This window comes from Phyllostomus hastatus, unplaced genomic scaffold, assembly GCF_019186645.2.
Source record: "Phyllostomus hastatus isolate PE091 unplaced genomic scaffold, TTU_PhHast_1.1 phas_scaffold_93, whole genome shotgun sequence".
NCBI lineage: Eukaryota > Metazoa > Chordata > Mammalia > Chiroptera > Phyllostomidae > Phyllostomus > Phyllostomus hastatus.
Genome location: NW_025334042.1, coordinates 24,131,117 through 24,153,856, shown reverse-complemented (window position 1 = coordinate 24,153,856; position 22,740 = coordinate 24,131,117). Strand labels below are relative to the sequence as shown.

Below are 22,740 nucleotides of genomic sequence, written 5' to 3'. Positions count from 1 at the left end.
GATCTCTTTATGTAGACAGTGACCAAGAATTGGAGAGCAAAAATAAGATGAATAGAGGCAGTTATGTAATAATTTAAGGAGTAGTATAAACTTTACCTGACCTTAAAAAAATTGTATTCTTTGTCTGTTTTGACATGATAAGAGCACACTAAACATTTTCCCCACAAGTGATCATATTCTTTGGTAATTCCTGCTGAACTCAGTGTCACAACTGTACATTTGGACCATGAGCTATTAATTTTACAACTACTCTACTATGCTGTACCAGAACTAAATAATCAATGACTTGTTCATATATTTTTCTGTATGCCTTATGAACTTACCTGTTTTTAAAGAATTATGTAATTCAAATTACATAATTTTGTTTCTTGGAAAAATACTGAACATTCCCTGTATTCTATACTCAAGGTTGCTTTGGCTGAAAATACTAAGAGTAAAACCAATGAAATCCTGTGTTACTTGCTGTGAATTAGGAGAGAAAACTGCATCTAGTCTGTGCTGCTTAGATACCTAAAACATACCCACAATGTCTAGAAATTTAATTTCTCTGGCCAAATTAATCTGCTACATGTTTGTAAGCCTGAAATGAGGTTCTTGGTTTTAAAAGTAGAATATTCTCCTCCCATCAGAATGATCTGTGGCTCTCGTGTTGGGAGAAATACTTCCTTGTTCTTTTCATCAGTGATCTATGCTAACTTCCTAATTATTTTGATAGTATATGTAATTAATGAGAAAAAAATATATAACTACATATATTAATACATCTATAGTTATTAAGGTTCAGCAAATTGAAAACAATGAGTTTATTTCAAACATGGCTTATAAAAGTATAGTTGACTTTGAATATAAAAACTTATTCAGCTAAAAAATATTATAACTAAAACACTTCAATGAAAGCACTAACACAATATAAATATTTATAGTCCTGCCTGATTCTTAGCCCTCAAATAGCTGTGTGATTATCTCATAAGTGATGCTCAGGACATAAGTGGCATGTATGGATAATACAAATGATGCATTCTTAGACAGTTATTTAATGCTCTTGCATTGCATTGGAGATTGTGATCTGCATTCACACAGATGCCTGACTAACATTAGACTTTATTCCTGTGAAGAATTCCAATGCTGCCAACTGTGTCTTGGAAAATACCAGGCAGTACGTAATGCACACAGACATCTGTGGCTGTCCGTCACGGACAAGGCAGTATCCATCCTCCAGGTCAGCTATGTGGCATTACTAATCTTAGGCAGCATTTGACCATGTTTGATTAAAGTGCATAGGTTTAGGAATAAACTTGGGCCATTCTACAAATATTCCCTGTTCTAAGCCTGTTCTCGGTCTTCGGGATACAGACATGTGATAAGTAAAAACAGACATAAGCTCAACTGTCTGGAGATTATAGTGTAGCAAGGGAGCTAGACATTAATCAAATGAATCATACAACTGCACTTAAATGTTAAAACTGGTGAGTAAGGGTATAATAAGGTAGTTTGACACACTCATGGAGGTCCGGGAAGCCAGCACAGAGATGAGGCTGAGCTCATATATCAGGAGTTAACTACATGAAAAGGAAAAGGAGAGGGTTCCAAGAGCATGTGCGAAGGCCCTGTGGTGAGAGAAAACATGGCGTCTTCATGGGACAGAAAGAAGGTCAGTGTGCCCGGCATAGCTGATGTGCAGAGACATGAGGGGTGAGGTGGACGTGGAACCAGAGCGTGCAGGGCCCTGGTTTGGTGTGGGTCTTTTTCCTAAGTGTGTTATAAAGTCTGATATGTATCCGAGAAAAATCTTTTGACTATTAAACACTAAACTGTTGTAAGCATCCACTAAATAATGAATTACTTTTTCAAATGGTCCTATAGACTGGGGTTGGGGAGCTTCTCCATCACTTTGCTTGGTTGAGCACATAGAGTTTCTGCCATTTGGTTAGGAATGGTTGGTTGAACAAGTACTAGGATTAGACTGCTCTGAGTATTCTTCAAGTTGCTGTTTTATCTAAAAGCAAGAGGGATATGCTGATAATTCCTCAGATTATTTCTGTTCACAAAGATCAAACTACAGTTTGTTAATTAAAAGAACACCAGGTTCGAACCAAATGCAGGTATGCCCATTCACTTACATAAAAAGTATGATCCCTGTGTTGGCCATGGCATAGGACAGGCCCAAGATTCCACTGCCCATGATGGCGTTACTCAGGTTAAATGAAGACATTCCAAAGGAGGTGGTTCCAGGATGCTTAAAGAAAAAGAGATGCATGATAAGCAAATATTTTTCCAAGGATGAGCTACTTTTGGATTATTCGTGTTTTCACATTATCTTTCCTGGAGATTAGTGTCTAAGATACAAGACTAGGATAAAATCACAGCAAATGAAAGCTTTTCATTGACTCAACTTCAATAAAATCCATGTAATTTTCAATGGAATGCTGTGCTGAGCCTTAGCAAGGGTCTCAATGAAAACAGAAAATACAGGTTGAGTAATATAAGGAAGGGAAAGCATGTATGATTGCAGATTACATTTGGGTTAGAATGATTTTTCCAAAAAACAAATAAATTTCATAAATGATTTATGTAGCCATATGGCGAACAGGAAAAACAAGCCCTTATTTCAGTAAGGGCCTGAATAAACAGAGAATGTGCTGATCAAGGCTTGGAAAATTTTAGTCACACTGTTTTCCCCGCAGAGACCTGGTAGATCAGACACCCTCAAGTCCTGTTTGTTGCCCAAAAGCAGAGGTTCACTTACATGTTCATCATCGTAATCTGCCAGCTTCTTTTTCCCCAAAAATCCATTTGTTAGGAATTTTTGACTTTCATCATCTCCATTAGCAAATTGACTGAACATACATATAAAAAAGAAAATAAGAAAGTAAACACATCTAAGTCAATGCTCTGAATTATATTTATGTTTCGGGCAAGCTCAGTAACTAACTAGGGGAGTAAACACAAGACGCCTAGAACTCTTCTGTCTCTTTTCCAGTGTTCCTTCAAGACCAATGACTGAGCTCCAGTTATGGGAGTGAGGGAAGGAGTTGTGATGGAAGAAAATGTTAGTTTTAGTTGGAATTTTTAAAACCACATTTCTTCTCCCCACATTAACTGTGCAAGAAAGAGAATAATTAGAGCTACTTTTGTTCCCACTTAGAGCCCTTCCTAAAGGAAGGAAGAATGAAGAGTAGTAATGGGCGTTCCTCAACTACTAGCACAACATAAGCAGATAATTAATCCAATAAACATTTATTAATGTGTAGGCACTGTGGTCCTCATCTCATTTGATGCTCAAATGTCCCTATGAGAGGGTTTGTTTGTGCCCCTACTCTAGGGACGAAGTGACTGTGGCTCAGATAAGTGAAGTGGCATGCCTAACCCCCTCCCCCAGACTCCAAGTCCAGCATCCAGTTGATTTTTTCCTCTTTTTTCACTCCACCTGTTTATTCATGTAGCCCTTGCTGGAAAGTAGTTCAGTGGTAGCTCGGTGTTGTGTTTGGTTGTTTTCATCATGTGAGTTTGTGTATTTTAATTACTCTGAAAATATGCTTGGATTATTAGGCAATGGATGTAACTAAGAAAAACATTGAAGAAACCCAATGAATTAGTAGGAGAGTTGAGAAGGAAGCAGGGCATTAAAACGTCACTCCTGATGGAACATCATGATGGTGGTCTACTTGGGCACAGGCTGGAAGCTGCACGCCCCTCAGTGTCCTGGTCGGCTCCTGTGGTCACATGCCAGGGGCTCCAAGGGTATGAATCTAGTCTCAGCCACATTTCCAGAAGGCTTAACTAATGAGTCTGGCTGCCACCATTGTATTTTGACATTGCAAAATATCATACAGGCTTGCTTTCTGCGATATGAAATGCTCAACTATGCACGCTTCTTAGTTAAAAAGGGAACACTTTTGCCCTATTGGTGGGAATGCAGATTCATGCAGTCACTGTGGGAAGCAGTTTGGAGATACCTCAAAAAATTAAAAATGGATCTGCCTGTTGACCCAGCTTCCCATTTCTGAGACTATGTCCGAAGGAAACCAAACACTAATTCAAAAGAACATAAGCTCCCCTAAGTTCATTGCAGTGTTATTTATAATCACTGAGATATGAGAGCAGCCCAAGCGCCCATCAGTAGATGACTGGATAAAACAACTGTGAGACATTTACACAATGGAATTCTACTCAGCCATAAAAAAGAATAAAATTTTACCCTGTGCTACAGTATGGATGGACCTGGAGAATATTATGCTAATATTCTCCAGTGAAATAAGCCAGTCAGAGAAAAACAAATGCCACAATTTCATTCATATGTGAAATCTAATGAACTGAAGTAACAAGGACAATGGGGACAGACTCATAGATGGAGAGGATGACAGCTGAGGGTGGTGGGGAAGGTAGGAGGTGGAGGGATCGAGCAAAAAGGAAAAAGGACTCATGGACATAGACAAAAGTGTGGTGACTTCTTGGGGGAGGAGGGTATAAGAGGACTAGATGGTGAAAAAATACAATAAAGATAAAAAATAAAAATAAAAAATGAAGTAGAAGCAGAGAATGGGTATGGTTGAAAATTATCAGTATTTGCCATTGTGCTGGGCTTTTGGTTATCCTAATGTTATTCTTGTATAATGTAATGCATAGCCTTGTCATCAGAGACATGGTTTATATAACAAGAATAATTTTAATTAGAAGAGTGCTTTATAATTAGATAGGTTGCAATTTGGAGGGCATTTATTCCATGACATAGTAAGATAAAATAATTGGAGAATATTTTGTTAAAATAACCCTTAGAAACAGCAAAGTGGAAAATGATTATTATGGGAGATCTGTGCAAATTATAGTTAATAATTGGAATGAATCCTGAAAATAATCTTGTGATGAAGAGGGACAATGAGGTTACTTTTTGAAAATGGAGAACAATTATCAGGTGACAGAACAAGCAGACAAAATCACAAGGTTTTACGTGCTTTCTACAACCTAAGGTGTGGGTTTTCAAGAACCTCAAGTGCACGGACAAGTTAGGAGCATTTCCTGGCATTCTCCTTCTACTTCTCGTGGGAAGCATAATGCCCTCAGATTCTGCCTCCTTCCACCTCTGCACTCCCCCACTTTGGTGCCTTACTGAGTCTGCAGTTAATATACTTGCTATGTGGAGACTAGTGTATAATATTCAGAACTGGAATCTGAGACAAGATGAAATGGAGCCTAAAATGGGCCTAAGGATACAAACAAAAATGAGTTCAATGCTGAAATATCCAACATTCTACTTTTTACCTTAATCAATAAACTAGAATCCTTTAGTCCATAAGTGGTTTTTAAAATTTAGAATATGGAAGTAATTAGATTTTCTTTTTCAAGGCATTTGCATGCTCTTATTTTGGCATGGGATGAGTTGTACTCATAAAACATGCCAAGACTGTATAAAATATATGAGAAATGTCCCCAGTGTCTTAAATGTTTTGAATATGAATCCAGCATGTATTGAAAATACAAGTATAATGATTCCAAATAAATGCACTATGTTGAATTTCTCAAAAATGTACATGTAAGGGCTCAATGCAAAGCAAACAGAAACAAAACTCATTTTAAGGTGATTGTTCAATCGGGAAATGATGGCCCACGCATGAGTCAGAAGAGAAAAGGTAAGGCCCCGGGAGCATTCCAGAGCCTGTTGTTATGAACCTTAACAAAAGCCTCCTTGCTCTTTCCATGGTGGTTTTCAGAGGACCAAGTGGAATGGCCCTATAGGACTCTTCTTGGTACAGTGTCTCTTTCAGCATGGCCACCTCTGCAGAGCTCGTGTCTGTGTGCATCCTTCTCAGAAACAAAAGAGCTCTCAGATTTAGGTCAATTTACTAAGGGTGATGAAGTGGAGGAGAAAGAACAGAGGTTTACTGAATACCATCTCTATTCTAGGCACTCATTTTATTCTCAAAAAAGTGGGTGCTGGTTTGCTATTCCACATTTTCCAATGAAGCTCAAAGAAGATAAATATCTTCTCCAGCATTAGGCAACTGCTCTGCAGATTCCAAAGCCCCGTGTTTTACCACATTGTTCTCCTGCTCTAGAAAACACCAGGATTTACATCTCTAGAGCCTTTCTAGTCCAACAACTCTAAAATTTACTGCACTGGCTCCTTAGAGAAGAATAGTGCTTCCTCCCAGTGGCCTTTCCATATATTTATATGGTGTATGTCCAGTGGGTGAAACCACTAAAGCTAGGAATGAGCTTGCTGACAGGACACTCTCAGGGAGACAAGAATCCCTACAGAACTCGAGATGGAGCAAATTTTAAAGGGTAGTCAAAGGGAGAGGAATCTAAGATAGAATGATCCAATGGGTAAAAGCAGTGATAACCTAATATAATTTAAGTTATTCTATCTACTTAATGAGGGGTAGAAACACTGTAATTTCAACTGCAAACTAGTCACACAAAGGATTGGCATGTAAAAATGGTATGATGTGTACACTTCAGGATCAGGCAGTTGATGTGTTTAATATCGATGTCATTGTTATCTCTCAAATCAGCCCAGTTCTTCCTCACAAGCCCCTTGTTCTTCCTGTCCATAAACCCATCTACTTTCTCCACGGAGTCTGGTCACTTTGAACCTCATACCTGCTCATCGCTGCCTTTTCTAGAGTGCCCATCCCGCTGTAGCTATCTTGAGCACTTTCTCCGCTGCTGCTGCTCTCGTCATCGGGCCCCATGTTGACATTACTCAGCTCCACGGGATCCATCTGAGCTGTCAGCGCTTTCTGTTCCACACGAGAGCTCCTTCAGTGTGAGCCGTATACTGTACCTTCAGCTGAAGGCTCTTCTGCTTTGTGTTGGTGGTCAGTACACACTGTTCTGCAAACAGAACACAAAACAATCATTATGATTTCCTTTACATGAGATAAATGAGTAAGAATTACCTACTTTGTGTATCCTCTCTATAAAAACATGGAAAGGAAGTATACTCCTGAAAAGTTCACAGAAATATGTCCAGAATGATTGAATTGTAGGATGAAAAATTATTAATAAATTGCCAAATCTGCACATGTTTATAATAAGAGTGCCTATGTATGTGTACAGGGCACGTGCTTTACTAGTCACCATGGGAAGGGAAAAAAAAAAACCCTTAAGAGGTAGCAACAGTCTTCAAGAAGCTTAGGTAGTTGGTTTTTAAAAATTTTTATTGAATTTATTGGGATGACATTGGTTAATGACATTATGTAGGTTTCAAGAGTACAATTCTATAATACATCATCTATATACTGTGCTGTGTGTTCTCAGCGCAAAATCAAGCCTCCTTCCATCACCTCTTATCCCCCTTTTACCCTCCTCTACCTCCAACAAGCTTTAGGTATTTGTTAGCAGATTGTGTGATGTAAAAGAAAGGGAGACAAAAGTAAATTATTGACAAAGGAAGATCTGCATGTGTCAGTGTCTCCACTAGCACTAACACACAAAAATTACCACTTTAATCAGCTAATTGGGCATGAAAGAATTAACACCGCCAAGATGCTTAACCACATGTGACACAGGGTAGGATCAGGCTCAGGCAGCCACCTTCCAGGGCCTTAGATCATAAAGCCAAAGTTAAGAATAGCAACAAAAGGTACAGGTTTATCTTTGAGTCAGCATCAGTCACCATCCACATAAAATTAAAATACATTTTAACAACAAAGGGATTCAGCTTTTAGATTCTCTTCTATCTTTAATTCAGTCGATCTCAGCACAAGCTATTTAACTATTTGCCCCTTATTTACTTCCTCGATTGTAATGAAAAGTGGCAGATGGGCATTGTGGGGAACAAAAAAACTACAAACCTATCATGTTGTTGATATCATTTCTTCTGATATTTTTACTATTAGAATCATTTGATTCATGTTAAACCATTATATTGGGGAAGATACTATCACTCTTGCAACGTGTGACTCTAGAATGTGTGCTGCCCATTTGGTTAGGAAATCCTGAGCAGAGAAACTAACATAAAAATTGCTTTAGAACTCGTGATATCCACAAATCCCCCAGCACATGTACATGGAAATGCTTACACAATCCCACGCTGCTGCAGCATGTCTGTGGAAGGCAACTCATGACCTAAATTACAAAAGTTACGAAACACCTATGGGAACTCATCTTCGTGAGTGTCCACAGGCATGAGAAATGGCAAGACTCACACCTGAGTAATTACAGATAGCAACACAATTAAAAAGTGACTTTAAAATTAATATAATAAAAATAACATATTTAAAATAAGAAATAGCATCTATAGAATAAGAACATTATAAAAGAAGATCAGACTGGTTTTAAAAAAGAGACAGAAAACAAATACTAAGAATAGAAAATAGAGTCATGACATAAAGAAAACTCAGCTGAAGGGAGAATAATGGAACTGGAAGATAGATCTGTGGGAATCACTCAAATTATATCACAAGGAGATAAAGGAAAATATAAAGTTAAGAGACATGGGGGAAAACAAGAATAAGAAGTTTAAATATACCCTAATCGTTATTCTAATATGAGAGAATTGTGAGACTAGGGAGGGACAAAATAGAAAGACGTAATGGCAAAGAATTGTCTGGGACTGAGTAAAAGATGATGGCTTTTAGGGCTTAAAAAAAAGTACACAGTGCTTCAAGCAAGAGGAATAAAAATGAATATATTCATTAGTGGTATTCATTAGAGGTAGTGTAAGACATCAAAGATAAAGAGAAAAGTCTTAAAAACCACCAGAAAGAATAGTAGTCAGACATGTACATGGTTAAGAATAAAAACAGAACCTTAAACTGATGAGAACAGACACTACACTTGAAAAATATAACCCAAGACCCTGAAATTGAGAACAGGCTGACAGAGGGGCGAGGGGAGTGAATTTCAGGGGAAAAGGGGAAGGGTTTGCAGGAACAAGTATAAAGGCCACATGGACAAAAGCTAGGGGGAGGTGGAAACGGGAGAGAGGTGGGGAGCACTGAGGGGGTGGGCTGGGATGGGAGTAAAAGGTGGAAAACTGTACTTGAACAATTAAAATTTTAAAACAACAACAACAGAATCTTGCATTAAGTGAGTACAAAGATTTCTCTCACCAGTCACACAGACCAGCTTCACGTCTCAGCAGCAACCACTAATGGCAGTTTCTGTTTTTAGTTCTTCACTTAAATTTAGTCATTCTAAGTTTAAATTATTCACTAAAACCTCTCTGACTTGGCTTACCAACTCTGGACTGGTACCTATGAAAGATAAGGAAATTACATACTTCTTTCTATCTCTCCTTATCACATATTTCTGTTTTAGTTAATGAAATCCTTTCACAAAGTTGAGATTCATCTTTTCATGCTATTCTGCAAAACAAATCTCTCGTGATTTTCTGTACATTGTTTCTACACACTAAAAACCAGTCCTCGGGACTCGCGGCACTGTGACTGCGTGAACAGTATGCCCCAAAGCCCCGAGTGGGATATTTGACTCGTAATAAATGAAATATAGTCTGTTATTACTCAAATTTTGAAAGTGAATTTGCCATATTTTTTACTTTCTGAGTGGTTTCCCCTTCACCCTTTGGGTCTCCTTCAGCTGCCAGTGTTTCCTGACTGCCATCCTACCTTCTTTCTTCAGCTGATTTTGCATTGTGGTGAAATACCACCTTTAACATTTTTTTTTCTCACAACATATCCATGTTTGTAAACAAAACTTCTTTTTCATGTTGGAAAATGTCTCTACTTTGCCCTCAAACTTGGTCGAGTGAATTCTAGATTCAAAATCATTTTCCTTCTTAATGTTGAAGACATCAGTCTCTTGACTTCTAGCTTCCACCCATGCATCAGGTTCTTCTGTGTTTGGTTTTCCCATGTGTGTGACCTTAGAATTTTCCTCATTATTATCCTAAATTTCTCCAGTGTGCGACTAGATGTGAATATTTTTAAAAATTCATCTTATTCTGGACATGGAGAGCCCATTCAATTCAGAGGCTTGTATCTTTCTTCTAATGAGAAAAACATTCTATTATTTTAAAACTTTCTTCCTCTGTATTTGCTCCTTCTAAAACTTTATTAGTTAACATTAGCCTCTTGATCTATATAGCTAAATTCTCCTCTTTATTTTCTATCTCTTACTCTTCCTACTCAGTGTTCAGGGATATATCCATGATGCCATGTACAAAATAATGCAGTTGATCTTCTGCTGCATGATATAGTAAGAAATATGTATTTGGTCTTCTTCCCAGGTTCCCAGGCACAGAGCTCCTAATGCAATACAATACATTAACATTTACTTATTCTCCCTGGTTCCTGAAATAATTCTGAAATAACAAAGGTGAAAGGAGTGTCTTTTGTTATTCATAACAAGCCCCTTTGAACCTATTGACTTCAAGTTAATGAGGTGACTTTTGGAAAGCCCCTATGGATGGGGGCTGGTTGCCCAGGAAATCAACCATGTGATTAGAGGGTTGGAACTGTCAGCACCATGCCCCACAACATCCTGGGCGAGGGAAGGGGCTGGAGGTTGAGTTAATCACTAATGGTCAATGATTCCATCAATCACGCCTCAGTAATGGAGCCTCTGTACAAATCCTAGCAGATGGGTTAGGCCTGGAGTTGTTGGGAGGGAGCACAGAGAAGGCCTGGAAGCTCTGTCTCCCTTCCCTCAGAGCTTGCCCTGTGCATCTCCGCCATCTGGCTGTTCCTGAGTTATGTCTTTTTATAATAAACTGGTAATCTAATAAGTAAACTGTTTTTCTGGCATTCTGTGAACAATTCTAGCAAATTTCTGAATTCGATTTATAGCTGGGTGGTCAAAAGTACAGGATGTCAGGACTTACAGTTGCATCTGAAGTGGGGCAAGTCTTGTGGGACAGAGCCCTTATCCTGTGGGTCTGACACTGACTCCTGGTAGACAGTGTCAGAATTGAATTGAATCGTAGGGCACCCAGCTGGTGTCAGAAAATGGGTGAGTGGGACAGAACACACACGTTTGGCATTGGAAGGAAGTATTGAGAGTAGAGTAGATAAACATTGTTTAAACTGTATCCATTTTATTTTTCAACTAGTTCACTGATTATTTTTCACAATCAGGTTTTTAATTTCTAATAGTTTGTTCCTATCCACTTCCTATTTTTTCATATTACCTATGTTTTGTTTTCTTTTCTTTTCAGATGCAATATTTTCTCAACTCTTTCTCAGAATATTGATTGGAAGTTTTCAAGAGTTCCTTTGTTCCTCAAATTATGTAATTTTTTATGGAGTTAGTTATTCTATTTGTTCATTCTGGCCCTTCTCTTCCATGCTGCTGATTTTCCTTAAATTCTCAGTGATCCTTGGTTGTCTATTCATATTTATGAATGAAGAGTGTATTGGTTAACTTAGACAGCTAGTGCTCAGGGTTTCCCTGAAGACTTACAGGCTCATGTCACTGATGGGTTGCTCCCTCGCAGGTCCTGTAGAAGTGGCTTCTCTGCAATTGTCTCTGTGTGGGGCACCCTTCGGGGAGCCCACTCTTTGGGCACAGCTGGCACTCTGGGAAAGAGAGGCTCCTCTGGCAGCAAAACACTGTGATGCATTGTCTTCTTGGTAGAGCTTCTAGTCCTGCTTGTTACCCCACTTTGCCTGCTGTGAAGGCCCTTATGCCCATTCTAGAATCTATTCTCAGAATTTCTTCACAGAGTAGGTCACAGCCTTATCCTAGGGGCAGAAGCGGCAGCCCAAACTGACCTGCTGCTCCCAGGCTCCCTCTGGGTCCGCCCTCTACATAACCTGGTTTACCCTGGTTCTTTCTCCCTTTCACAGATTTTCCAGCTTTATCTGCTTTTTGGCTCCTCAGAAGTATTTACAACTTCTGTTTCTTATTTTTCAGAATTGCTTTTCTTTTAAAAAGTGTGATTTTGTTTGAAGTTTCATTGCCTGAATTCCTCCAGGCTAGGTCCTAAGCCCCCTTTCTTCCAATCTACTTCCAAGACTTTATATACCGAGGACTCCCCAAGCTCATTTGTAGCCCAGACCTCTACTCTGGTGTCCAGTTCCATGTGTCCCGTGGCCCAATGGATGCACATCTGTGCACATCTCAAAGGCACTTGAAATTAAATGTGTCCAGAATCTAACTGTGACAGGTCTTTCCTCTCCCAATGTTTCCTATCCAAAGAATGTTGTCACCCTTGATCCAGCTACTCAAACCTGAAGTACCATCTTCTGCTACAATGTTTTCTTTCTTGACCCTAGCATCCAGTCCTTTGCAAAGTCTGGCTGGTTTTACAAGTAACTAAAGTATCTCTTAGATTAGTCTCCTTCCATTTCTTCCACCATCACTGTTGTCCAAGCTGCCATCATTTCTTACATTATCACCTGTAACAGTCCTAACTGATGTCCTTGAATCCTCTCTTGCCCACCTATTCAGTTCTCACACAACAGCCAGAGTGGTGTTTTAAACAAAAATTAGATCACTCATTTGCTTAAAACCCTTTAATGTCTTCCCTTTACTCTTAGGATAAAGTCTAAAATTCTCAACATGCCTGCAAGGTTCTATGTGGTCCACCTACTTCTCTGGTCTTATCTCCTTCCACTCCTCCCTGCCTCATTGTTCTAGCTGCCTAGCCTTCAGGAACTCACCTTGTCCCATACCACCTCAGGCCATCTGCACATTCCAGCCCTGTTTCCTGGAGCTACCCCTGCACCTCCCCCACATGACTCAGCCAGCCCCTGAGGCAGTTACACACTGTACATGTGGGCAGTCCTGGGGACTTCAAATGGAGCCTCTCTCACTTTGTACTTACTCATAGGAAACTCACTGACTGCATTTGTGTTAAAACCATGCTAATCCCAGAATTTTTTTTAGAAAAAAAGAATATCAAACACTCATGTGGCCTGTATTCCACACCAGACACTGTGGTAAGAGCATCATGTCAACCCAGCCGCCCTCGACTCACAGGTGAGGAAGTGGAGGCATGGAGAGGGTAAGTAGCCTCCGTGCTATGCCCTCTCTGCACGGCTTGCTGTCTCTGCTGCAGGGAACTAAGCCCAGGCGGGAAGCAGAAGTCTGGCTTTGATGATGAGTAAAAGCGGGGGTAAATCCTGACCAAATTAACTAACTTCACACTGATTTGTCTTTCCAGATGTAAAAATGAGGAAAATATCATTTACCACAAAGCAGTGCTGTGAGGGTTTAGAAGATATTATGTGTGTCAAAGTTTGGCGTGTAGTAGGCCCTTAATAAATTTAAATACCTTTTGCTCTCCCAATAACCAGCATTTTACATGCATATGCAGGCATGCATAGAGTTTACCTGAGGCAATTAGTTACACAGTTCTCAAACCCCACACAAACATAGGGAAAAAAGGTAGGTACCCTCTTTGCAAATAAGGAAATTGAGACCTGAACTTATGCTACTTTGTCATTTGTAAAATATTTATTCCACTCTCTTTTAAGGTGGTGTAATAGAACAATATGCCCAAATGTAGTGGTTTAAGACCTCGGCCCCTAATCCTAATTTTGGCCTCAGTCAAGAGACAACAAAGTTGGAACACATTTTCAGAGCTCATATTTTTATCTCGTAACATTCTATTACTGATCTGTTTTAAGGGAACAACAGTTAAAAACACAATTTAAAATAATAGAACATTAGGAGAAGCTAGATATTCTGAACCATTTGCCTGCAGCTCAAAACACATACTTTGAAGAATTTATACTGTATCATAACTGCTAAAACTTAATCTCATGATTAGTCACGGAATTCTTCTCCAGTGGAGAAGTATTTTACAGGTGGTATCTATTCATTCATTCAATACATATTGATAATGAAACATGAACCAGACACTATGAAAGATAAAGCATGAATAAGACAGAATCCTTGCACCGGATGAACTCTGTTTAGTAGAGAAAACGGATTTTTGAACAAACTTTTACAACATAATTTACACTTTGACTTTTTTCTCTGAATAGATACTTATTGAACTAATCAATGATTCACTGCATGGGGAGGTGAGAAAAGAATGATGCTGGCAAACACTGAGAATGAAAAACACAATAACAGAATAGGATACTGTGTATAGCATATTGCACAACGTGGTTTCCACAGGCACAGATCCCTCTGCAGCTCCCTGTGTCTCAGTGCACAGACGTCCACTCACCCACCGCTCACGAGAGGAGCCTGGCTGCCAGTGCTGACGCCGCTCGCCCTCTACCCGGAACCCCTCTTCCCAGATCCAGTCTGTCTCTGAATCCTGTCAGTCCTTTTTCAGTATTTATTTAAAATTCATTTACTTCTTTCTCCATGACCATTATTGTTCTGCCAAATGACCACCTGCTCAAGGCCCTAAAATAATTTTCTCACAACTTTTTTCAGTGTAGTCAAATCCCCTGACATGCTGTGAGGCTGCACGTGCTTTAACCCAGACACAGCCCTGAGGCCCAGGCTGAGCCGCACCTGCCCTCACTCACTGGGTAGCTGGCCCCCTCTCATTTCCCCATGGCCCCGTCAGGGCCTTGGACCACGCTGTCCGCTCTGCCTGGAGTGCTCTGCCTCACATTCTCAACTCGGGGGTCCCCCAAAGTCAACCAAAAGAACCTAAACATTTTTAAATGTCACATGGTCAGAGAGGCCCCACCCTGAAAACTGACGCCCCCGTTACACGTTCTCACAGCCTGTTCTCCCCTGCCTCACAGTACTTGTCACGCTTCGCACTTAGACTTTTAGTTGTGCTTATTTGATAAAGAAGTGTCTCTTCCACTAGGCAGAAAGCTGCATGCAAGTGGAAGCGGATGGCCAGTTTGTAGGCTCGTATGTAATCTCAGCGACTAGCGCAGTGCCTGGTGTTATATTCCACTAAACCCAATGCATCTTTATGTGATTTTCTTTATAGATGCCAGTATGCATCCTTGTTATTCACTGATAGGTTAACATTGCAAAATGAAATGTAAAGTTTTCTTCTTATTACCAGAGAAACAGCAGTTTTGTTGCACAATGAATGTTCAAAATTATCCTAACATAAAAATCAGATTTGATTTGACAGAACTTCGTGTGGTCTAGCCTTTCTTTCCCATGGAGTTAAACTGCTCTGTGATAGGGAGGCGTTTCGCAGAAACAAACTGGGTGCCTCAGTGCGGCTGTCTTTTGCACTGTTGCTCGAATTCACTCATTCATGAAGATACAAAATCAAAACGTGAAACAAAAGTACTTAGAATATTATTAGCAGTACGAGACTTTGTTTCATCACATTTATTAAGAGATGCCTAAATAACATACCTGGCTGATTTCTAACACCCAAATTCTAGTTTTTTAAACACTAGAATGCCTTGTTCTTTGAATAAGTACCTAAGAAATTCGGGATAGAAGACTCTGAAAAAAAGCAAATTTCTCAATTTCTTACTTAGGATGTTCAAAGAAGAACATCAAATCTGGAAAGCAAACCTGCCCTTGAGCCAAGAGGCAAAAGTCATGACCTTCCCTAGTTAGCTGTGACCTTCCCTAGTTAGCTACTGCCACACTTGGTATATGTGACAGGTGGAGGTAGACAGGGAGCTAACACGTCAGAGCGCTTCCTGCCATCCCTATCTGTTTTTCTTTCACACCAACCCAGTTCCGGCACATCCACTCTGCAACCTGGGTGAGGGTAGCAGATAGCTTCATGTGTCCATTATCTTTTGGTTGAGCAAGCAGCAAGTAGCTGGTCATGCAACTCCTAACAGGCAAACTACCTTGGATCCAAGGAAGAGATTTAAACTCACACACAAAACATATCTGAGATAAATAAACATAGCTTTGACGATGAAATCAACCTCATATTATTTTTATATTAAATTCTCTTAAACTATTTCCCAAACAGTGTCATCCTAGTAGCACATTGATAGTCGGATGGTTTGTTAGTCTCCGACATGATTTCTCACAGATACTGATTTTCATAAAAGCACTCACCACAGTCAGTTGAGGGGCACCCCATAGTGAGGTCTTTTCCCTTTGCTAAGAAGATTACATACTTGTTCATATAAGAATTAAAGCAAACACCTGAGGAGGTATAAAGAACTATTCATAAAATCTGAATATGCTATTTTGCTTACAGACTTTCCACCTCTGCTCTTAGAAGACAAGGATTCTCTAGTCATCTTAAACATCAAGAAACATCTGAAATTCCTGCTTAAATTTTAGTTCCTATTTCCCCAAACAGTAGTTTCCAAAAACGTACAGGGATATGTAACATGTGTGATATTAACACAGTGAACTCTTTATGCTGCCCATGTTAATGCATGGTATTTAATAAGCTAGAATGAGCTGTGGATACAGTAGATTCTAAAATGTCTGCATTCTATATAATCAATAGCAAACCGTCACTGGAGGTATCTTTTTTATTTTTATGAAAACAAATTAAACAATGTGGTTAAAGAAAACTCAAGAGTTTAGCCCTCAAAATTACATCTCAGTACTTAAATGTTACTGATATACTTCTTAGGAGTATAAAGACTCTCAAGAAAATAACCAAAACATTACCAAATATAAGTCTGAACAACTGGTAGAAGTTGGCCCATAAAATAGCAGTGTTTTCTAGAACACACACCTAAATTTCTTTAGTTTGTCAAAAGCAAAACTTTCAGCCAACCATCCATGAGCATGACCTACATCATCAGTTAAAATATTTTCCTGCTGAGTTAGAGAACAGTCTCAGCTTTATCACCTGGACATTTAGTTAAAACTGTCAGTGTACGCTCCAGAAGATGCCCCCAATGTACGGCTACCTAAATCCACGGACAGTTCTCCCCCTTTTTAATGAATACATTTGAGTATAGTTCTAATTTTAGACAATTCCCTTCAGTTCTTCAAAATCAAAAGCTATGCTTATATTCGATTCAATGTATCAGTTTCTTCAAGTAAATTTGCTCTAAAAATGCCCCACGAACACGGGCACACATGAAGACAAGGTGAGACACAACTGTCTCTTTTTTATCTGACGGTGACACCGCCCAAACCCTTAGCCTTTCCCATCTGCTGCCTGTGATGTCCCTTCTTTGGCGACTTTTTTTGTTTTCAAGCTAAAGAAAATCTTCAAAGTTATAAATTGAGAATGTACTTCTAAAACTTTATATATTTTTCCCTAAGACCAATTATATCAACCCTTCACTCTATTCAACAATTAACTGAGAGATACAAAGAACTGAACCCTTGTTACCTGCTGGTTTTAAAATGTAATTTCCATTCCCGTTATCCACTGTTCTGATTTTAGGCTCAAACCTAACATCATCAGTGAAAGAAAACTGCAATCAGGATCTGGGTAAACAATTTCAATGTCTGACATTATATTAAACTGATCCTTTTTTTAATGAGAAAAAATTACCCAGATACTATTTTCAAACTTTTTAACTTATAAAAAATAAACAATTAACACCATAAAAACAAGAAAAAAACGCTATTTTAACACTGCACATATTCATGGAAAAACAGCTTTACCTTAACTATTCATCCAGTCCTGGGAGTCTTTCCAGAATTGTTTAGAATGACAGAACCCTGAAACAGAGCTGACTTCTGTGAACCTTTGGGCATCTAGACATTGATTTAAAGGCCAGTGGGCGTGAAGGAGATAGGCCAATCACCACCACCACCTCGCCCCAACACCGCCCTTGGTCCAACTTGCGTCAGCTTTCAGAAAAAAGAAAAGCTAAGTCAGTTGACTGTTTTTCACTTGGATTAAACATCAGTTACACCAATTTCTATTTGCTCTTAGGATTTTGGCTTTTATTCAATAAAATACTCACTGAACATTCTGCCTTGATCAGTGTCATTCTGTATCAAGGCTCTACACATTCCCACAGGTTTATGAACTGAAGTCAGGGTAAAAGAACACACTAATAATAGCTATGGAGTTAGACTGTTAAGTGAAATATTACAATCAGGATGCATAGAAAATATTAATTATACAGCAGAAGATTTATTTTCTTTTGACTTGTTGACTTATTTAGAGAAAATGTTGTAGAAGGACAGGCACTTCCAAATGGTACCAAGTTGCTCCAGGTGCTGTGAGGTCAAAGTCATAAGCCCAGTCACACGGCTGCCATGCGAGAGCAAGTGTGCTGAGTAAGCAAAACTCTTTTTGGAGGTTTTAAGGAATTTTTAAACAGATATTTTCCCCCTTTCAAAAAAAAAAATCTACTTGGCTTTCCACATATCAGAGAAAGAATTAAAATGTGTATATCTTTCTTTATGGAAAACCTTTATATATTTCGCCTGGCCAGGTGGCTCAGTTGGGTGGAGCATCGTTCTATACACCAGTAGGTTGTGGGTTCAATCCCGGTGGGGGCACCTACCTAGGTTGCAGATTTGATCCTTAGTTGGGGGTGTGTGTGGGGGGGGAAATCAGTTAATGTTTCTCTCACACCAGTGTTTTCCTCTTTCTCTCTCTCCCTCAAATCAATTTTTTAAAAACCATATCCTCAGGTAAAGATTAAAAATTTTTAAAATCTTCTATACATTTTCAGTTTTTAAAATTGAAAATTTAAATACTGAAAATCAGCTTTTTTAACATGAATGAGCAATATGGGAAGCTATCAGCAGAAATGCTAGATCATAGCAGTGTGTTAATTCCCTGGTTCTAGAAAAACCAATTAAACATTGTTCTTGGAGTAAAAATTCTTAAGTTCATGAAAAACATTAAACATTAAATAAGATGTTCAGTTACTCATTTTTCCTTTCCTTATCAAATGTGCCCATTTGGTCTATTAACTTTAATATGATACATTTTTTTATTTGTATTTTAGAGACTTGTCCTTTGTTTTTCAGAGTTAGCCTGTGTTTTTTTTCCCTTTATCAAATGAAAATTATTATTGTCTAAGGAAAAATAACAATAAATATACTATTTTAATTTCAGGGAAACTTGAATAATATATCTTTACAAATTTTTTTTGTCATTTAATTGTGATCTTTTCAATTTACAATTTCGTTCTGTTTGCAGAGTTACCAGATGAGTATAAGATTAAGCAAGCAAAACCCTGAAATAATTGTTAGAGAATTAAATACCTGTATCCTAATAAAATCCCACCTGATAGTGGGTCAACTGAAAAAGAATGAATCTACTGCAAAACATGAATTTTGTAATATGATATCTTCATATAAAATAGGGTAGAGATAATAAACATATAAATACCTAAAGTTTTACCTCTTTAAAATTTTACAGTTTTGTATTCCTTATAATTCTGATATTCTTTAAGTGTACTAAAAATCACAGTAAATTCACACGTTGGATTAAAATAAGAAGCATACATAAGAGACTTCTATGAAGGGTCTTATATTTCTTTTGAACCTGCCCTAGTTGCAAAATTCTTACCATACAAGTTTCCTAACGTTGACCCCAAAATCAGATATACACATATGAAAACTAATTTGACAAAAGTCAGCTGAATTAAAATAGTTTAGGAACTTGCTTTTGTTTGACTGTCTTCCCTAGATATTTGACATGTACGGACATGCCGAAACTAATGAAGAAATGTGTGGTCTGGTCTTGACAACACTCATAGTAACTTTCCTCGAATGAGGAAAGCACGGACTTAAACATTATAGTTTAGTGTTCAGAATGTTTCTTAAAATCATACCAGAATGTGATTTCATAGACTGTTGGTAATAGGTACACACTCTTTTGATGTTTAAAACATGGCAAATGCCACATATTTAGTGGGGCTCTGATTTGGTTCAAGTATCACTATAGAAAGGTAATGGACCAGAATATGTATTGACTTCACAAAATGAAAAATACGTGGGCAGTGAGTAAGGAAGTCTGAGTGATGAGGTGACCCTTTAACTGATCCTTCACATAAGGAATTCCTGTAAGTGCCACTGAGAAGGGGTACATAAGACTTGGTCTACGGAGGGCACAGAGGGGTGGCCAGCGTAGGAGAGGTCCATGTGAAGGGACACCTAGCTTTTCAGACTGCCACATGATTAATGTTAGCAGAATGGCACAATGTGCCCCAAGACTTCAAAAGAGTGCCAGGGAGCTGAGGCCATCCGGGAAGCCTTCAGGGAGCCCATGTACCTTGAGGAGAGCCTCGAAGTCCAGGTGAGATTCCAATAGGTTGAGAGGAAATGGAGAGAAATCCTGGAGGGAAAATGTAAACATGCTAAAAACATATTCTGGCAGCACAGAGAAGCATCCTGGCTGCTGTGGAGACTTTCTGGGGCAAAATAGAGCAGAGTGGAATCGTCCAGACTGTAAAAGGCATTCAGACTAGGAAACCCAGATTTTTACTGATGGGGAACTCTGGAAAGCTTCTAAAGGAAATCAGAACATCAGTAGGTAAGGAATACAATTGGGATCCTGGGGTAGAGATGGAGGTCGGGACAAGGACAGCGAGGAGGTTTTCTGATAGTTTGGCTTTGGCGGTATTTGTCTGTCTGAGAATAGATGGCAGAAGAAAAGGCCAAAGGAAAGGATTTGATTCGGGGTCAGTGATAGTTTGACTCTTTCTTGTACTACTGTTTCTATTTATCACTTTCACTAGCTAATAATACATTCTATTAAAAAATGTTATATGCTCCTGGCTGGCGTAGCTCAGTGGATTGAGTGTGGGCTGCAAACCAAGGCATCGTAGGTTTGATTCCCGGTCAGGGCACATGCCTGGGTTGCAGGCCACAGCCCCCAGCAACCACACATTGATGTTTCTCTCTCTCTCTCTTTCTCCCTCCCTTCCCTCTCTAAAAATAAATAAATAAACTCTTTTTAAAAATCTTTAAAAATTTTTTTAAAGTTTTAAAAAAATGTTATATGCTCCATTCAATGAGAAACAAAACTTGCAATAAAATCTTCATTTTTATTTACATAGAAAGAATGTATGGTGGTAGGTAATTCATGCCCTCCAGCACCCCTTTCAGCAACCTGTGGCTATCATTTTCCAATAGTACAGAGAAGGTCCTAGAATGTGTGTTCCAGTATATTACCTACTGAATGCACAAGATTGTTGGCTCAAAAGAAATTAAGTGATTCAGATCATACTTATGTCCATATTTAAAAATCACTGATCGTCTTGTTTAAAATGTCTACCCTCAGTGATGTCCTCAAAGAGAAAGTGCCAGCTGGATTCAAGTCAAAATTGGTCAACAATTTAAAAAAAAATCCCTTAGCCAGACCGTTGTGGCCTTTTGCAAGGACACTGGGAACGATAACCTCTTGTTCTAATCAAGACTGCCCCCAAATTTCTAATTTTAGTCATAGGACAAAATAATACTTGGAAATGAAATCTGGTTATAGCCAAATTAGAAGAAAACAGTGGTAACTGAGAAACCAGATTATCTTATTTTTAATAATTTTACATTGCTTTTGTACCTGCATTGACTTGCTTTTCTCTCTCTCTCTCCCACTTTAAATTCCCTTTTGGTCACCTACATTTTTTCTTTTTTCTATTTCTTTTTAACCTTTCTGTACTACACTGTTTTTATGATGCCTTATTTCCCAAGAAGAGTTAGTTAGCCCTAATCATTTCCAGCCTCAGAGTTGTAAACTCAGAATCTAATAAGGTAAACAAAGTCCCAAGGTTATATACCTATCATCATCCTACAGTCGATATTACCGCCTCCAAATATAAAAAGCATTTACATTGATCCAACTCTTTTTTATGGTACTGGAGGTAAACACCTGTCTGGCTTATCAAGCCATTCCTAAAGACGAGAGACACTGGCACAACTGCAGTGAAGAACAAGATTTTAATTATTTCTTTTTAATGTAGGGTTTGCCCTTTGGCTTTTGGGCTTCAGGCTTCCAGTGATGAAGAGAATTTGTGACCATTTTTGACGTCATGCTCTGGCACTCCAAATCCTTTATTTTATCTCTCTTAATATGGATACATGCCCCCCCCCCAAAAAAGGAGAAGGAAGTGGAAGAGAAGAAGGGGAGGAGGAGGAGAAGATCCATACAGAAATATTACAGAAATCTTCATAAATCATTCAAAAAGCAGAATCCCATGTTATTCTGAAAGTGAATTGAGTGCTTACATACTCGTGTTACTACATCACCTACCGAGTGGTGAAAGCTTAACTATGCTGACAGGTATCTCTTTTCATGATTATTAATTATTAACCTCCATTTACATAATCAAAAATCCCAAACAGGATTATTACATTGTAGTACATTTGTAATGATTCCATTTAACAAAACAACACCTTAACACACACGCAACATAAATGACTTTATGAATAACCTCATTGGATAATAACTTCAAAAAGTCTATATTTGGGACCCTCCTAAATGTGAGGCCCCAAAGGGCTTCCTTGTCCAGGCCCCTGGGAGAGGCCCTGTTTTTCTGTTCTAAAAACTTCCCTAAGAGAAAGGCAGTGACCCAGGTGGGCTGAGGACAGAGCCCTCAGTGGATGGCAACCCCCTCTCCTTAGCCCAGCCCACACCACTTTTACAGTTATACAATGGTACATTTGAGAAATGTTTGAATAGTCAATTACTATGTTGCAAAATTAGCAAACAAGTTTGGTGCTAGTTGACAAACCCACTGACTTTGCCACAGACCTAAATAGAAAATTCCTTTTAGCCTCAGCTGAAAACACAACAAAACAAAACAGGGGACAGCTCATGTTGTCGATGAAGGTTTGTTCTCTGCCTTTCCCTTTTCAAGCAACTCAAAGCCTTGTGGTCAGTTTCATTTCTTGATCCCACATTGAAAGGATGCAGAGGAAAGAGTACCTCTAGTTCATTCCTGGCTAAGCGGATAGGTCATGGTAAAGAAGGAAACCAAAGTCCGTAAGGCTTATGACTGAGTGCCACTAAAGTAACTAACATACTCCTCTAAATGATAAATTAGAGCT

At 38.8% G+C, this 22,740-nt stretch overlaps 1 protein-coding gene across 4 annotated transcripts in view; it reads right to left on the bottom strand.

The window, feature by feature from the left end:
* SLC38A4 (solute carrier family 38 member 4) overlaps positions 1-22,740 on the bottom strand; it is a 66,780-nt gene that overhangs the window by 21,048 nt on the left and 22,992 nt on the right. For 2 of the 4 annotated variants that reach the window (XM_045829607.1, XM_045829604.1), the window contains exons 2-4: positions 6,601-6,834; positions 2,747-2,837; positions 2,121-2,236 (exon numbers count right to left, since the gene is read on the bottom strand). In XM_045829607.1, coding sequence (XP_045685563.1) covers positions 2,121-2,236; positions 2,747-2,837; positions 6,601-6,722 — 329 coding nt within the window. In that variant the 5' untranslated portion in view covers positions 6,723-6,834. Of the gene's footprint in view, positions 1-2,120; positions 2,237-2,746; positions 2,838-6,600; positions 6,835-11,364; positions 11,481-17,391; positions 17,522-22,740 lie in introns of those variants that run through there. The other 2 variants (XM_045829606.1, XM_045829605.1) reach the window with 2 other exon arrangements.